The sequence below is a fragment of the Antennarius striatus genome, chromosome 4, assembly GCF_040054535.1.
Source record: "Antennarius striatus isolate MH-2024 chromosome 4, ASM4005453v1, whole genome shotgun sequence".
Classification (NCBI taxonomy): Eukaryota; Metazoa; Chordata; class Actinopteri; order Lophiiformes; family Antennariidae; genus Antennarius; species Antennarius striatus.
This window is the reverse complement of record NC_090779.1, coordinates 21,831,504-21,849,739: the sequence shown is the minus strand read 5'-3', so window position 1 is coordinate 21,849,739 and position 18,236 is coordinate 21,831,504. Positions and strand designations below refer to the sequence as shown.

The 18,236-nt window shown below is 43.4% G+C and overlaps 2 protein-coding genes and 1 long non-coding RNA gene across 4 annotated transcripts; 1 reads left to right on the top strand and 2 right to left on the bottom strand.

Moving 5' to 3' along the window:
• The first annotated feature begins 157 nt into the window (after nucleotides 1-157).
• Nucleotides 158-12,369, top strand: prr5l (proline rich 5 like). 2 transcript variants are annotated; one of them, XR_011035258.1, is made up of 9 exons: nucleotides 158-347; nucleotides 4,630-4,763; nucleotides 5,702-5,782; nucleotides 6,189-6,237; nucleotides 7,260-7,317; nucleotides 7,906-7,997; nucleotides 8,300-8,437; nucleotides 8,571-8,809; nucleotides 9,555-9,677. XR_011035258.1 is itself a non-coding variant. In XM_068314041.1 (9 exons), exons 2-9 carry the CDS (start codon nucleotides 4,642-4,644, stop codon nucleotides 9,890-9,892), a joined length of 996 nt encoding a protein of 331 aa, XP_068170142.1. In that variant the 5' UTR covers nucleotides 158-347; nucleotides 4,630-4,641; the 3' UTR covers nucleotides 9,893-12,369. The 2 variants fall into 2 exon arrangements, 1 of the variants encoding a protein (XP_068170142.1); XM_068314041.1 differs by having other exon boundaries at nucleotides 8,571-8,688; nucleotides 9,555-12,369.
• On the bottom strand, nucleotides 2,019-5,376 carry LOC137594511 (uncharacterized). Its single transcript, XR_011035259.1, has 3 exons — nucleotides 5,098-5,376; nucleotides 4,619-4,771; nucleotides 2,019-2,248 (listed from the first exon to the last, which is right to left on the bottom strand). It is a non-coding gene; the product is annotated as an uncharacterized lncRNA (long non-coding RNA).
• LOC137594510 (GRAM domain-containing protein 2A) lies at nucleotides 11,161-17,734 on the bottom strand. The gene is given in 12 exon segments (XM_068314042.1): nucleotides 11,161-11,294; nucleotides 11,925-12,026; nucleotides 12,211-12,307; nucleotides 12,413-12,548; nucleotides 13,117-13,176; nucleotides 13,258-13,329; nucleotides 14,032-14,130; nucleotides 14,579-14,683; nucleotides 14,765-14,836; nucleotides 15,492-15,549; nucleotides 16,600-16,713; nucleotides 17,488-17,734. Coding segments are annotated over 11 exon segments (954 nt in total). The 5' UTR covers nucleotides 16,704-16,713; nucleotides 17,488-17,734; the 3' UTR covers nucleotides 11,161-11,245.
• Nucleotides 17,735-18,236: the final 502 nt, after the last annotated feature.

Here is an 18,236-nt window from a genome sequence, read left to right as displayed (position 1 = left end):
TTCGTTGCGACTAACACGTCTTGTCAATAGTATGAGAAAATAAAACTCATTTCCGGTAACGACCTTTACTTTGAAGGCAAGTACAGGAAGTATTGAAATAAGCTGCGTTCGCTTGTCAGCCGCGGGTTCCTTTCTGTTGAACGGAGCCACAGTTGGTTTTAGTCCCGTTGCAAACCTGAGAAGAGTTCGACCCCAGCACAAGTGTTTAACCGGAGCAGTGACGTCACTAAACGATCACTTTTATATTTGTGTATATCATGTGTTTGTGTCGGGAAGAAGAGCGATGCGGTGATGAAGAGGAGTTTGTCGCTTGAGGACTGAGGAAGATTGATTATTGATCAGTGGAGGTGAGTTCCTTGTCACTGCAGCAGCACCGGGAGATGTTGGTGGTTGTTAGTTCTGTTCTGGGTCACCTGAGCGAACACCTGCCGGCAGCGGCTCCTCATTCACAAAATCACTTCAGATGGAGATTAATTTGAAAGTAACGTGAACGCATGAAGTGTAAAAAAAATTGGGGCCCCCTTTAGGGCCACCAGAGACCCGGAACTGGCCCCCGGTATTTATGTCCAAACCCTCTAAACCTGATTTAGAGGATTACCGAGACCGGATCACTGAGAACCTACACACGTAACCCTTATTGTGTGGTTAAAATGACCCACTTTACTGAACACGTGGTTTTAAACTACAAATCCAGTTTGAAACCATGTTTTATTTTATGTGATTCACTCAAATTGTTGGTCTTTGGTCAGATCAATTCTCAGGTCAAAACTGTCTTCAGGTCAGATCAATTCTCAGGTCAGATTTGTTCTCACTCAGGTCACATGACCAGAATCATATCTGGATCTGATCCTGATTTGATTTGAACACGTTGGGTGTTTATGGTGGTTTGGTATTATTTGTGTTGTTTCTACCTGTGAAATAACACAAATAATATCCTCAGGTCATTTATACCTTCACAGAACTGATCCAGGGTCAGACTAGACATTCCACTCATGCTATTTAATGAACACACCTGTCCTCTTGTAGACAACTTCATTTCAGGTAGAAATTATCAGGGAGAAACTCTGAGCCGGCTTTAGCATCGGTCTGACATGCAGCTAAGTGGCTTTCAATGCGTTTCTCGTCCACAAACTCCACCTGCAGCAGCGCCAAAGCTCTCTGATCGAAAATATTACAGCTTCAAATTGATCCTCTCTTTCCCTTTCACATTTAGCGTACACACACAGACACTAGTGGAGTGTGTGTGGATCAGATGTGTGCAGTGTTAACCGAAGTCAAAGGTTTCTGTCACAACATCATGGAAAAAGATCTGGGTGGGAGACCCAACATGTTAGCATCCACAACAGCATCAGCGGAGGAGGATCTGACAGAGGGTGGGCTGAGGTGGTGCTGGGGGGTGTGACCTTTTTCTTTGATGCGTTTGGTGCATGTCAGATGGGTTGTCATGGTGACAGTTAAACACAAGATGAAACTCACTTTTGCACAGCAGAAGGGTTTCGTGAATCATCTTGTCAAACGTAGATGTTCTGTGTGTGGCAGGAACAAGATACATAGAGCAGCAATGTGTGTGTGTGTGTGTGTGTGTGTGTGTGTGTGTGTGTGTGTGTGTGTGTGTGTGTGTGTGTGTGTGTGTGTGACCAAGTCCTGTGAACACTACATGTGAGCACACATGGTCCTGTTCCCACCCACAACCTGTGGTTCCTGGCAAGGGTCAGAGCACAACAAACAAACAAACACAGACACACACAGACACACACACACACACACACACACACACACACACACACACACACACACACACACACACACACACGAACAACCCTCACGTATGGCGCTTTTGTTGATTGCATGCCAGCGTTCTCAGGCTAAGGTAACATGACGCTTGGCATGCTGTGTGTATTAAATGATTCCATTGTAAACAATGGAATCATGTGACAACAACAACAACAACACAATAACAACAATCACACACATCCTGCTACATGCTGGTTGATCTCATCTGATTGAGAGCTCCTGGACTCATCAGTCTGAAGGCATTTGTCTACTTTGAATTAACTGCTAACAACTTCTAGCTGTTTTTAAATCTTGGGACACCCATATGCCTGACTAAAAACACAGACACCTGAATTTACAAAGCAAAGTGGGCAAAAACATTGTTTTTCCTCCAGTCAAGCCCTGAAAAGGCTAAAGATGGACGTGGATGTTGATTGGCTGTCCCTGTCGCTCTTTCATCTCATCGTGTCACATCCTGTCAGGAAACAGATGTGTGAATTTATTAGGAGCAGAAAGATTTCTTCCGAACAGAAAAAGAAGTCTGGTTAAAATGTTTTAAATGTTGTGAAGTCTCCTATGTAGACCAATCATTAGACGGCAATGAAAACACTACAGCTTTGGCTAAAGACAATTGTTTCTCAATTGTTTTGCTGATCACTCTTCATTAACACGACGTTAGGATGGACACAATAACATCTGGTACTAAATTTAAACCTGGCATTATATAATAATAATAATATAACTATTGTTAATTATTATTATTATTATTGTATTACGGAAAGAAAAAAACAAAATAGAACAATTTACATAACTTACATTTTTTGGACTCATTTTAAAATGTTCTCCTGCTTCCTCTCTGAGGGACGAATCTGTTTTCACTGACCTCGGCTGCTTTTGGCAGGACGCATCAAAATAAACAACAGCATGTTTGTGTTGACGGTCAGCACGAGGCCTCTCTCTGGCTGTGATCAGAGGAGAAGGCACAGCGAGGGCCTGTGAGATCCCATCAGCCACCTGGACGTCTCGGACAGACGTGGTTTGGACGGCAGCAGAATGGACTTTTTAAAATCCAGACCACAAACGGGAACGTCGATAGCGCTGGACTGACTGGTTTTAGAATGATTTATCAATTACTTTGAATTTGATGATCAATGTATTTATAGAGAGATGTATTTGGAAAAGAAGAGCTGTTGAGGTGAAGTAGTCTAGTCATTCTTCTTGGTGATTGATTTTGGAGCGTGGGGCCGATCAGCTGATTATTGTCTCGGGCGGATGATCAGTGGACTATTGATAACTATTGATCCGTTTACACCAGAAATCCAAACTATCTCCATTTGTTCCTGCTATCACCTGGACGGTGTGGAGTTGTGTTTCTAATCATTTTATTGTTTTGAAGGAATTATGTAAATCATTCATCATATTTATCAATGAGTTCTAGATTCTGCTTTTGTTACTTTTTGGGGGTCATTGCTCTGCCTTTTCAGATTTCATTGATCTGTCCTGATGCTATCGATCAGTCAGCATGAATTAGTCATGCATCTGCAGCGCAGTGGGACATTCACCAAAGGTTGACGGTCGTTCACTGGAGCCGCCATCAGAGCAGCCGGTAAGCGGCGTCTGATGCACGTCAGTCAGATTCTGGTGGGCGGGGCTCAGACCTCCTCTCTGTGGAGGAACAGGGAGGCGTCTCCTCCAGCTGCCAGACTGCTTCATCTCTGATTTTGTTGCTGAGCCTCCAGTCAAACTGCATTCCACCAAACTGCGGTTGAGCAGCGCCAGCGTTTCATCTGGTGGAGGATGTTGCTGTAATCAGAAGTCTCTTCTTCTCCTCAGTTCAGGATGGTGACTGGTCTAAATATGACTTTAACTTCAGCATCTAGTTAGCATCCAGCTGTTCACTGTCCTTCCACACAAACCACAGCAAACTGCTCTTTATAGCACGCCCACTCTTGTGTGATGAGCACCAACAATCAACCACAGCAGCCGACGGTGGAACGTTCCCATGCTGGAGTTCAATGTGTGTTGGCGTTTGCTTCAGCGAAGTCAAAAACAAAAAAGTGACTCCAGCTCAAAGTGAAAATGAAGCGAAACCCGTGGCTGCGTGCGGGGACAGCAGAGCGTCAAGCTGTCAGAAGTGAGACGGGGGCCCGGCTGTCTGTGGTTCCTGCCGAAGCGAGAGAGAGTGAGACCTCTGTGCTGCGACTAACAGGCTGATCGCAGGCCGGGTCGCTCTGCAGGAAGCTGCGGTCTGGAGGGAGGAGGTGTTTCTGAAGAATCAGATGCTGGTGACAGGATGTGACACTTGTTCAGCTGTCGTACAGCTCAGAACGAACCTTCATCCACTGCTTCATCATCTCCACCAAAGAGCTTCTCTTCCTGTGTGTAGTTTTTGTTGTTTGCCAGAAAGACTACTTGACATGTTATAAACTACATTTAATGGGATCAATCTTTTAATTTCATAGATGACGTCTACAGTGATTGAACAAAAATTACCCGTTAACACGTTAGTGAGTCCTGAAGAAACCAGTAGTAAATCCAGGTTTTTCATGGTCCAGGACTCACATTATCAGCCCATCAGGTGGTTTCCAGCAACACTGTTGTGAAACGGAGCCGTCCTCTCCTTAAGTCTGGATTTATCACATCTTGAACATTTGTATTTTGGGAATTGTGTTGATAAAATTTGAGAACTGGATGACCAACTAAATGAAATGATACTAATATTCTGTCAAGTTTTCATTTCAGTGCAAAGCAAAAATCTAAGATGTTATTCTTTTCATTATACTGAAATTATATGTTAATCATTTCCTGAACTAAATCTCCAGAATCTATTTCACCATTTGTTCACCTTCTCCTCAGCATCCCAGGTGCATGATGGGATCTTTCCGGCGGCCCAGGCCTCGTTTTATGAGTTCGCCGGTGTTGTCGGACCTGGCCCGGTTCCACGCCAGCTCCACTGCGATTCAGATCTCCAACACCAGCGTATGGAACAGGTGAGCAGCTGCTGTGGACACAAGAAACAGATTAAGATATTTGAGCTGAACTTGAGTAAACCTGGATTATAGTCCCACAACCGGAGCTCAGATATGATCAGCAGGTGTTTAGGATACAACGGCCAGGTCATATGTTGATGTGTGTTTATTGTAAAAATCAGGTAACAGCAGAGGAAGCAACATGAAAGTTCTTTAAACTCCTTTAAGGAAATCTGAGGATGAACAAAGGGTTGAATCAGGAAATAATTGAACCACCGACCTGCAAAACCCTGAAGTTACTGCTATTTTAGTGCTATTTAGAGGACTTATCACACACACATACACAGACCGGTACCTAGCTGTCATGGCCTGTATGCTGGTCCGGATACGTCCTGACCCACGTTCCTGCCTGAGCAGGAACGTGTTCTTATCGGCTCTGGTGTTACAACCTCCTCTGAGGCTTTGGTCTGTTTCCCAGCCGGATGTTTAGCAGGAAGTGGAAGTGGTAGCTGAGCCACGTCCTGTCGGAGACGGCCGTCACACACCGATGAACTGCCAGAACGTTTACAATCCTAATCACACACACGTGGAACTGTTTAGATTAAATGGCAAACAGTTCCGAGAACAAATAACTAAGAAAGATTTCTAAAGTTTAGGATGTAAACATTTTATCGGACAGAAATTCTCACGTTCATCAATATAATGTGAAATAATCAGAAAAAAAATCATATCGTAGGATGACATCATCCCACAAATGCCATCAATGGAAAAGCTGTGATATTGGTAGTTAAATAACCAAAAGATTGTCTTTACTTTGCATTCCGTAAAACAAATTATTCACGGACTTTTTTGTAGATTCTCTTTTTACATAACTGGGTTAAAACTCCAGCCAGATAACAGAGGAAGTGTCTTCCATAATACTCTGTTAACTCCGCCCTGATCTGTCTGTTTGTCCTCAGCGTCCAATCGGCTGTGATCAAGGTGTTCCAGGGCGGGGCGCTGCAGGTGAACGAGCTGTTCACGCTCAACGAGAGCATCAGGTGAACAAATCTTCTTCTTTATCTTCTTAATCTTTATCATGAAACCTTGTATTCTACCCCATGTTATGGACACGTCCATGTTAGAGAACACACGGGTCATAAAACCATGCTTGTCTCTCTTCTCTTCATCATCTGAGTCACCTTTTTGCATAAATACTTTATTTCTTTGAACTCATTTAATGAAATTCAAAAAGACCATTTTCTCATTCTCAGTAAATCAGCTATTAATGCTGGCATGTTTCATACGTTTCATATTAGATCATCGTGTGTACGCTGATATGAAAGCAGCGTGACGAGTGTGTTTGTTTGGGTGTGTGGACGTAAGCGTGACATTTATACGACCCCCACCGCACAGATGATGAGGACTAAACATGGTGACCGTTATTCTTCCTTCCTGTCAGCACAGGTGGCTTCTGAAAACGGACATGGGCTCCTTCATCACTGATTATTTCCAGGTATTTCACTCTTTGTTTCCTGTTGTTATGTCATGATGTCAGATGATTTGAGGACTAGCTGCTAGCTGTACTATCGCTAATAAGTGATAATACAGCGCAACACTGATTCATGTAGAGTTGAACCCTCCATGAAACCTCTAAGTGAGGCGATAACAATTTAATTAATTTGACGCTATTTTATGTATACAGTACAGTATATTACTCAATTCCTGTAACTACACAGAGTAAAGAACAGACAGTCCAGCGGGGTACTGAATTCTAGGAACCGTCAAGGACCTGCATGTGTTCTAAATGGAATAGTCCCCGATGCTCCCACCTGACTGTGTGCTGTACCAACCTGTCTTGTTGCATAGTTCACTGTAGCTAATTAAAAACACACCTTAAACAGCATCTCTGTCAAGGGCAGAATTCTCTCAAAACATGACTGAGCTCGTACGTCTTGCATTGATGTGATATAAAGTCGGCTCGGTTCAGGCCCAAACTTCTTGCTGAGGTCAAACAGACGTGAGAAATCTTCCCCGAGAGCCGCTCTGAGCGAAGTGGCAGCTGCTCAGTGTGATTAAACTAATCTGATTGCTGCCTCCTGCCTGAAGCGTCAGTCAGTCAGCGGCTGCTTGTCCTTATATTTGTTCCCCCAGCAAAGGTGGAGATCAGCATCCTGCTCAGAGACGCAGGGACAGAAATCTTCCTGTCTTCTGCTCACATCCTGACAGTGTGTCCATCCTGTCCCTGCAGAGCTGAACTCTGGGAAGCTGCTTCTTTGACCTTTAACCTCTGGAGTCTCATGTTTTTGTTTGTTCATTGCGTAGATTTGAAACGCAGCAACAGCTCTTCACAAAAAGATAATAAATCATGTCATGGATCTGATCCATAGAGTCAGAACCAAAACACCAAAACACCAGAACTGTGGAACCAGATCCATAGAAGTACAACTTGAAGGCCCAGAACAGAAGAACCAATGGCCATAACTCAAATCCTGAGAACCAAAGATAAATAATGAATTGGTGATTGCTCTGTTTCAGAACCAGCTGCTGACTCGAGGTCTGTCTGAAATCCTGGATCAGGTCCAGCTCCACTCCGGTGAGAACAGAGCAAATCCATCCGTCAATCCATCAACCCCTCCAACCCTCCATCCATCCATCCATCCATCCCTCCATCCATCCATCCATCCCTCCATCCATCCCTCCAACTCTCCATCCATCCCTCCAACCCTCCATCCATCCATCCATCCATCCATTCATCTTCAGCCGCTTATCCGAAATACGGGTCGTGGGTTATGCTGGAGCCTATCCCAGCTGGTTACAGGCGAAAGGCAGGGTACACTCTGGAAGAGTCGCCAATTCAAGAAGATGAATGAATGAATTAATGAAAATAGGACATTATGTGATTGATGCGATCATTTGTATTATTGCATGATATTCAGATTCTGGCATCAGTCCTGATGGGACATTGAGCTTTCTATTGTCAGCTGCTGGTTACCTCGCTCCTGTATTAAGATTAAGGAGCCAATCAGTTTTGGTCTGACGTAATGACATGTAGTTTTCTCGATATCAGAACAGAAACACTGATTTCAGTCTTAACAAGGTCATTTCCTCCTCAAAGCACAAGGACATGCTCTCTTGTTGTTTGCAGTGTGTTTACATGGTAACCATATTCAGTGTCCCCTAGGTGACGAGCAGCTCGTCGTCCTCGCTGATATGTGGGACAAATTCTTCATGGAGATCCTCCCAGCACTTCAGGCCATCTTTTACCCTGTCCAGGTAAACACACATCATACAGATATAGAGCTAGCTTTAAGCCAGTGAATGCTATGTTTCACAGAATAAACTGTAAATAATTATTAGAACCCAAATATTTCATCTTGATTATCCTTTGCTGTGTGTTCCAAGACTGAGAACTTCAAAGGAAGCTGCTGCCTCTAAGTCAATGCTTTGCTAATCTGCCATTTTCTATTATTATTATTAGCTGTAGGGTCTAGTTTTCTTTTCCCTCCATCCCCACGGGACCCTTTGAGGTCAGAGGTCAGTAAATTAATCTTATGGGGTCTCCGTGGTACGTTCAGGGACAGGAGCTGTCAGTGAGGCAGATGGCACTGCTCGCCTTTAGAGACCTGGTGTTGTTGAAGCTCCATCTAGAGGAGAGTCTGGGAATTGCAGTTTATATCCCTCCAGCTGTCACACAGATGCTGCTGGTGCTGCAGGTACACACACACACACACACACACACACACACACACACACACACACACACACACACACACACACACACTTAGGTTAATTTATCTCTTTTTAATGGCGTCCTTTGATTAATTTCACGTCATCTCCTCGTCTCAGGGGATCCATGAGTCTGGGGGTCCCGGTGTGGAGTATTACCAGTTGGAGCGTCTGGTGGAGCTTGTTGTGTCGCCGTATCTCAGCAACATTCTGCAGGACCGGAAACAGATGGTGTTTGGTATCCACATCCTTACTGTCTCTGAAGTTAATGTCTGAAGAAATAAAACTGCAGGCAGGCAGTTGGGACAGAGGAATGGAGGGAAGGAGATAAGGAAGGAGAGAGAGAAGGAAATTTTAGGGTATAAATGTAGTATTCCTTTCATTCCTCTGAGCAACTTAACTCCTTGAACATTTTGCTCAGACTATATTTATTTTGACAGTAATCTGTTTTAATTTGTACAAATGTTCTTCTTTAGGCTTGTTTATGTTCAACAACAATTTATTTGCGACAACTTCTGCGTTGGGTGTAAACTGCATGTACACCAGGATTATGTGCTGCTAATCAGCGTAGTTGACAGACATACGTGGTAAAGACCTGGATCCTCGCCTATGGACTGACTCAAAATGTCCCATTTAAATAAGAATGTCTCAACTGACCCGACTGTAACTGCTGGGTGTTGCTCCCCAAAGCAACATTAATTCCTTTAAGGAGGTAAAGAGGCTCACGGCGGCGGTTAAGTCCTTGTTGCTGCTAAAGCCTGATTAAGATCCCAGTCCCGATCCCTGCTGTGACTGGAACCAGCAAGAAGCCACTCTGTCAGGATAATACTGTGATCATTATTCAGGAAGGGCCAGTTCTAATTAAACTTTTAAAGATATAGTAGTGCTAAACAGGAATATAATGCAAGACACTGAATACATTGGATATGTTATCTCACCGAAGCCCAACGCTCTTATTGATGAAATATTAATTTTCATGACATCTCTCTGGTGACATCATCCATTTTCTCATAGGGTTGGGGTTATATCTTTCTTATATCAACATGGAGGGGAGGGAAAGATCAACTTACATTTAACATTTTGATTTTCTGTCTTTTCACCCAGAGTCCCACCCTCAGCCGTCGTCAGGGTCATCACTAGGCGATCCCTACCATCCAGAGATCACTGTCACTCAGCATCACAACTCCTCTGACTCCTCATCTCTGGCTCCTCTGGTGGAGCAGGAGGGCGAGGCCTATCTGGAGAAGTCCTGCATGCGGCGCCATACGGTGGCCAACGTGCAGTCAGACACGCAGCTGCTCACATCTGCAGGCAGGATGCATGCTGGGACAGAGGCAAACGGTGTGGGAGGACGAGAGGGAGGCACAAGGTTTTTGAAACCCAGTCTGTTTTACAGCCAACCGGACACAGTGGAGTCTCCCAGAGGACGAGTCACCTGCTAGATGGAGGAGCCAATGGATGACAGTAAACTTTAGGAGCAGTTTTAACCCATGGAAAAGAAGAGCAGATGACAGGAAAGAAAATTCCAAGATGGAAGACGAGAAACAAGAAAAGGACACTGCTAATCTGAACAAGGGGAAGTATTAGGACACAGATCCACGGTGGGAAGACTCCAGCGTCAGGTTTTCATAGCGTTCACTCTGGTTCTGCTGAGCTCAGTGAAGATGTTCTGTTTGGGCATTACTAACTAAAACTGAAGACGAAACTAAGCCCAATATAACCCTAAACCATCTGCTTCAGTCTCCTAGACAGACTGCTCCTCACCAGCACTGTGATGTGTTTGTGTTTACCCACAAGCCACTCTGTTTCTGAAGGGTCAACCTGCTGGAGAACCGCTAGATTCTGCTGATATGCGAATGTTTCTGAAGTTTATGCAGGGCCATGCAAGCAGTTCCCCTCACTTCTGATTTGGCCAAAATGATTTGCAGACAAGATGAGGTTAAAAACTCATCCAGAAATTCAATCCCTAAGTGTTCCTGACGTAATGATGCGTCCGTTGTGACTAAAGACAGTCATTTTTACATTGTTTAGTGTCTTAACAAGTAATTGATGAGTGAAGCTGATAGATAGCTGTGTGAATTAAATACAGCACAATAATCAAAACAATGTAAAAAATTCAAATCAAAATAAAATGACAATAAAATTGCTATTAAAATATAGTCTGTAGGGACTCACTGATATTGTTTGTAATTGCAGAATTATTTGTTATAAACTATTAAAATGAAAAAAATGTTTAGAGTGAACAGAACGATGTAAAATCAGTAGAATGAAGACAAAATATCCTCTATTAATGACTTATTGAGACAAAACACTTCGTGTTAAAAACAGCAATTGCCACAGATTCTAATGTTTTTATTCTAAATAGTTTCCATGGTGACCTGAGAAACTATCCACCATGAACTAATCAGTGATCAGAACATCAGTGTTTTCTCTGTAAGGCTTGGAGATTTCCATTATTTTCATCGGTTTTAACATTTTCCATTTCACACGTCTGTTATATTTCATGACATCTTCAGTCACTTCAGAACATTTTCCTTTAAAGTTTATTTTTTTGTTTACATTTCAGTAAAACGGGAACAAATAAAATCTTTGTGGAACTGACTTTTCCTCCACAACCACTTTGATCAGAGGGATTATTCCCTCAGGGCTCCGCTGCGGCCTCTGTTAACTACTGTCACACCTCCAGGGTCGCCTCATTACGGTGAGGTCAGAGTTCATCCTCGTCTCCCTCAGAGACTGCTTTCTGCCGCCCCCTAGTGGGAAGTCTATGGAAGTGGTTTTCTTTTTAACTAGTGTCAGGTTCCTGTCCTCTGATTGGCCAGCCAGCAGGGCACCTCTCCACACCTGCAGACAATAAACAGGCAGTGTGTTTCATGCTCTAGTCAACAATAATCCTGCATCCTTACAAATGAATATTTAATGAGTATTTTGACTTGATGTTTTAAAACTTTGAGACCAATTTAAATAAAAACAACACAGTAAAAACATGTTTTTGAGACCAGTCCCATCAGAGGTGGTTCATTGAAGCGGTGATGTACTGTAGTTTGGCTTTAACTGCCAAGTGACGGCTCCACGGGCCAACAGAAAATACAGATTGTGTGACAGATCGTTGCTTGAATGGCCACAGATTGGTGAGATTGCGCTGCCTTTAAGGGTGTCCTTCTGAGTCAGCAGGAAGAGCAGAGATGCGGTGTCGACACATGATGCAATAATTCAATCTATTCGTTCAGCCTTGCTTGGTTAGCCTAGCTCCGGTTGACTTGCACAGATAGACTTGCAGGTCTTTACAATGAAGATGATTATCGGAGCTCATTTGGTCAGATCTTGTGGATTCAGAGGGAAACCTAGAAGCTAAGTTTGCAAGCAGTAAATATCCACGCACACAGTTTGATGTGCTGACTGCAGCATTGCATTTCACTCTGACACAAGGCTGAGACTGAAATCCCGTTCACCGGTGATGATGTGTGTCTTCACCTGTCTGAATGTGTCGGCTGGTTGTTCAGTGAACTCAGCTGCTGCTCCAGACGACACACTCTGAAGGCCAGATAGCAGGACGACAGGACCAGCAGGAAGACGCTGACAAACACACAGACGTCACACGTCAATCCTCGTCACAGATCAATGTGCAACTTAGCTTGAAAAAAATAATCAAACTGCAGACAGGTCTGTGGAGTTACATTGAGCATTAAGCTTGTGGTGGGACTAATGGGGAACTCATCTAAGAACCGTCCAGAGGTCGGTGTTGGTTTCTTCTACTCACAGGAGGCTGAAGAGTTTAAGCAGATGGAACTCCATGTGGCCCAGTTCAGGTACTGATGGGTCCGTCAGCAGATACTTCTCTGTTTCCAAACTATGGTCTACACACACACACACACACACACACACACACACACACACACACAAATATGTCATGTGTGTGTGCAGCTAGATGATGTTGACTGATGACTGGACGGGCGACCAACCGCTGAGGGTGTCTGTACTGAAGGGCGTGTCTGTGGCGAGGCTGGGGGAGGAGTTTCCCAGCAGGTCTGGGAGTGATGACGAGACGGTGGGGAGCGACGGCTTCCTCCTCCACTTCAGCACCCCTGGATACTCGTCCTGGTGGAGACACAGACAGGAAGTGGATCTGTACTGAAGGATGGACTGACGTGTTGTAGATTCAGATCTGAGATTTGTTGAACTTGAGAAAAATACGTATTTTAACAGTTTCCTCGTCATCAGTACAAAACAAACATCCTGTCTCATTATTAGAGCACTTGGTAAATAAATCACCAATAAAATTATTTGGAACAAAACGCCTTTTAAATTTTTTGTTTTGTTCAGATATTATCCCATCACATATAGCAAACCAGGTGACTTCATTTATAGACCTTTCTAAAAGCGATCATGTGACTTCCTGACTGGACAATAAAACATGTTGAGAGAATTTGCTGCCAGAAATTAGGGTTCTGCTGAAACAGAGCAACACCAGCAGATTTGGTGATGGAGCAGAACCAACGAGGAAGAAACCTGTCTAGCTAAGAAACATGATTACGGTAAACACCGGAGAAAGTCTCCATCCTCCTGAAGTGACAAGAACATCATCATCTTTCTTTGTTCTGTATTTATAGACACACAATCACTGCTGCACGAATGCTAACGGCTGATTTGATGGAGGTGATGTTACCATGGACAGAGAGCTGGGTTCCTCCAAGTACTGCTTCAGACTGAGACTCTTACCATTCACCTGGAAACAGACAAGAGGACGAAATGATGAGGATTAAAGAGATGCTAATAAAAACGTAACGACTGACTGTGATCCACAGACCTGCAGGTGAGTGCAGATCCTCCTGAGGACGTCGTAGACATTGTCTCTGGACAGCAGGGACACAAACACATACTGGAGAACAGGAAGTGGTATACACAGAAAAGAGTCAAGATAGCAAACCGTAGAACTGATGTCACTGATCATGTCAACAGGAGGAGTGTGTGTGTGTGTGTGTGGGGGGGGGCACCTCTGGTATTGTTCTTTCTATTTTGATTGAATTTTATTTTTGCCATACTTTTGTGTGGATTCTATTAATCATAATTTTATGTGTCCATCTGTTAGTCTTATTGATCTATTACAACTTTATCATAAATCGTATGAGGGAACCTGTGAGACAAGAATTTAATTTCCAGCAGCTGCTCTTTGTAATTGTCGTGCACATGATAATGAAGTCTTGATTGATTGATTGATTGATTGATTGATCGATTAACTGCTTGAAGTGTGTGTTCACATCATCTGACTCCCTTTAACTCAGTTTAGAGTTGTTTTCACTCACTAAACTAAAGGTAGTTTGTAAAACGCTGCAACCTCGGAGAAGTTTAATTTAATTAAATGTTTTACAGGAAGTTATTCCTTTGTATTAACAGCTCAGGGCAGGACTTGCTGGACTGAGAGGCACCAGGTGTTCTGGATGGATCCTGGTACCAGGTGTGATCCTCATCCCTGAGGAACTGAACTAAAGGGACCCTTCCTGCAGGGTCCCAAGAACTGTTTGTTCTGAAGTACCTGCTAAAAGCCTGATGTGGTGTCTCTAGTGTGAACTGGTCCTCTAACCTTCTGTCCCGTATCCATGGTGACAGCCAGGCCGTTTGGCACCAGGCCGGCCGTCTTGTGTTTTTTCACCAGCCGAACCGACACCACTGGTATACAGACCTACAAAACAACCATTTTATTGTGAAAATCAGAGACCACTTCCTGTTTGTTCTAACAATTCAGAGCCCACTACTGCTTTAAACAGGAAACAGGTTAGCATAGTAAACCTTTAACATTACTTGATTATGTTATACTTGCAGTCATAACACTGACAAGACATCAGACCTGGACCAACGGAACCAGCAGTCACATGACCCAGTGGGGTCCTAATGCTCAGAGAGAAAACTAAGACTCTGTTTTGTACTAGCTGGATTGTTTTTTGGTTTATTTGTTTATTAGAATTATTTATAAAACTGCAAAACAGATTTCTACTAAATTTAGTGGAACGATGGGGTGTGCGCTGGCACGTTTAGTTTCGCAGCTATCTTTAAAGATCTTCAATGGATCTTGCCAGTATGAAATATTAATGTGAATGTTATTGGGTGAGCTGGTGGGCATGAGGTCTCACCTTGATGTCTTTACCAAACAGGTTTGCATAGAAACACAACCAGTTCCTGGAGATGTAGAGTCGACCCTGCAGCAGGATGTCTCTCAGCAACGCACAGGAAATAAACTACAGAAGAAGAAGAGGAAAAACTCTTAGTGAAAGTGTGTGAGAGATAGCAGAGGTGGGGCTGGGGGGTACAAATGGCACCTTTCATTAGGATCTCCCTTCAGGAACAGCTTGGAACAGTTTGTGGTATTGAGAGTTGTATTTGCTTACGGTCTGTGAAGGCAGCAGAAACAGAGGCGATCAAACTGATTGCGATGAGAGATCAATATAGTTTAGACATCGGGAAATTTTTTCTAACTTTTATTTTTACTGAAGTACAGGATCTGATGACACAACAAATGACTGTATTCTGGGAATTTTTTTGTCCTGTTTTTTGTTCTCAAAATGTGGGTCAGAAGTTACATCACCCCCCCCCATACACCTGGGTGTGTTCAATTTGTGTCAAACTTCCTGTTCCTTGACTAAAACAACAGAAGAAGAAGAAAAACAGCAGCTTAACGTTTTCTCTGAATGTTGGCGTCAAAACTACTTCTGTTAAAAACTTTAACCAGTTAACGTTCCCTCGATATGCAAATGTAATACAGAACACTGACTTAAACACCTTAAACATCAGGTTTACTGGACGAATCTACTACCCATAAGCTCTAAAAAAATAATTAATAATAAAAATCTAGAATATCAGATGATGATGATTTGGATCATTAGTGACTACAGTCAGTAAAAACATTAATATCTGCTGTATTTATTTATTCAAACAGCTGGTAGATAGCTTTTAACCTGATGTGTGATGATGGGATGGTTTTGTGTGGGTGTGGTGTGAGTGGACATGTGGACGTCTTCAGGACGTGTCCCTGAATAAAGAACTTACTGATCCTCTATAACACTTCTTCACGTCTTCGTAGGACAGGTCATCGATCAGGTGCAGCCTGCAGGACGTCACATGACGTCATGGAGAGAGAGAGAGAGAGAGAGAGAGAGAGAGAGAGAGAGAGAGAGAGAGAGAGAGAGAGAGAGAGAGAGAGAGAGAGAGAGAGAGAGAGAGAGAGAGAGAGAGAGAGAGAGAGAGAGAGAGAGAGACAACCCTGCAGGTCAAAACACACCAACAGAGGAGAGGAGACGACAACTAAAGATCTTCAACATCAATGTGATCAATTGACTTTAGAAAAAATTTATTAGTGATTCGATGCGAATTTCCCCATTATCTAATCTAATGACCTGTGATCAGATCTGACCTGAGACCAGATCTGACCTGAGACCAGATGTAATCTGAATGTGTCCTTGAAGTACTTTGGCCGGAGAGAAAGCTGAAAAGTTGAAAGTTCTGAAAAACCAGCTGTATTGATCTTTTTACGCTTCGTGATGACCCAGAGTTGGAGGAACAGAAGGAAAGTCCTTCGTCAGTGATGATGATGATGATTATAAATAATGAAAAAAGACCTCCAAATGTAATCAGCATTCCCATCAGCAACTGGTTGGTTGCAGTGGAGCAGTATGTCAAAGGAGCCATTGTCCACAGTTCTCACACACACACAAACAAACACGTGGACATACACACACACACAAACAAACACGTGGACATACACACACACACAAACACGTAGACATACACACACACACATACTCACAAACACACACACACACGCACACACACACACACACACAAAAGAAGTAATTATGCAAACAGTCTGAGGCTGAATGGGAAACTGGAGCAGAGGCACAGGCTGTCAGTCACGGTTAATGGACACTCAGAGTAATCAGATTACTGCAGTTCTCACAGTGCTGAAAGTATTTATCGTCTGTACGACAGTAAATTTACTAACAGCACAGTGAAAGCAGTAAAATCTCCTCTGACTGTTGTTCTGACATGAGATTATCATGTTTACACTTTAAACTACTGTGGGAGGAGCTGTATTCAACCAGTAACTAAAGTTAATTACTTCTATATTACTGTTTGTAGATATTCTGCAACATCTCACCTGAGAGGCAGGGAGCAGTGACCATCCTCCTCCTTGGGGGGCTCCACCTCATTGGGGGGCAGGATGGTGACATCATCACTGTGCTCCAGATTGTCAGACATCATCACCTGTGGCCTGGAGGTCAGAATGTTGGTGAAACCATAGAAACAGACGTCTGTGTTGTCACGCGTCGTCACGCCGACATCATGTTCAGTGTGGAGCCAGAACCAAAGCCCGGCTCAGACCGGGTCAGCACCAGTACCAGTTCCACCAGAGAGGGTCCACCAGCATCAGGATCACCCTGTGGGCGGCACCATTAAAGCACGAGTGCTGGTACTGTCTCCTTCAGTCAGATGTAGGAGGGTATTTCACAAGGCAGCAGGACGTTCTCTCCTCTGTTGCCATGGCAACAGCAGCAAAAGAGGCTGCTTGGATCCAGGGTGTGCAATGCTGCAGAATCAATACTGTAATACTGTACAGGATTTCTATCAGATGGGTTTCTTCAGCAGATTCCACCAACAGACACTGAACCTGATCTAAATACAGTAAATATTTCCAGTAACAAATTCCACATTTTCATTTTCATGCTGTGGCTGAAAATGAAAGTGCACCAAAATAAAAGCATTTATCACTGAACTGAAGCAGAAAGCACAAGAAAATGTGCAGAATTTTTCACTTCTAATGATCCTATTAGTATTAGTACTATTAAAACTATTAGTACTATTACTGCCGTTACATCAGATACTCTTAGTATCACTACCACTGAGAAAAGTATATACTACCAGTGATATTGCTACTGCTAGTACAGTACTTGTAGTACTGTAATAGTTACATTCCAGATTACTTGTTACAGTGCAGTGTGACGTCACTACAGCACATCCACCTCACAAATGTACATACCAGTCTGACCTCCCGGGTTGTCTTCAATCAGGTCCGCTGGTGGGTGTCCGGTGTCCGGTCAGGTGTGGGATGATGCTGCCGCGGCTCGCGCCCCTCTACGGTTCACCCGTTACGTTAAAACCGTTATCAGGGAACGGAGGGAAAGGCGGAAGTACCCTTCAAAATAAAAGCACGAAGACAGGATAACTGGAAGTGAAACGCTGCGACCAGGATTGAGATGGAAATGAAAGAACAAATGTCTGTTTCCAGTCTGCAGGCGGTGGTTCTCAAAAGGTAGCAGTCGAGAGAAATGTCCGCATGTTAAAAACACAGGACCGCCCCTTTCTTCAAGCAGCAACTGGCACTAGCGCCACCCGGTGGTCAAACACACACATTACACAGAGAGATCAAGAAGGCTTCCATCAGCTGTTTGTGTTTCTGCATGGACAGCATGTGTTCTAACATCTGTTTTTAAGATATTCGTTCTGTTCTGGATCTGTTCTTGAATTTTTATTAGACTTTAAACATCCCAGAATAAAATCCTTTGAAACGAACAGAAGTTGACGGAAAAATTTAGACCCACTACAATCTGGAGGGTGAGCATTATTAACTTTACCTTAAAGGCTGCCTGTTTGGGTCTTTGTATTTGAAACATGTCATCATCAAAAAAAAAAAATTACACATTAAAAACAGAATTTCAGAGTAGGAGCATGCTTTTGCACCACGCATTTACAGATAACTTCATATTACGTAAGAATCTAAAAATGCAAGAAACAGAT

Bases quoted from the DNA above. Each gene is read 5' to 3' on its own strand.
- prr5l (XM_068314041.1), top strand. From the start codon at position 4,642: ATGATGGGATCTTTCCGGCGGCCCAGGCCTCGTTTTATGAGTTCGCCG. The intron at 6,238-7,259 runs GTATTTCACTCT...GCTCTGTTTCAG, and splicing joins TCATCACTGATTATTTCCAG to AACCAGCTGCTGACTCGAGG. The intron at 7,998-8,299 runs GTAAACACACAT...TGGTACGTTCAG, and splicing joins CCATCTTTTACCCTGTCCAG to GGACAGGAGCTGTCAGTGAG.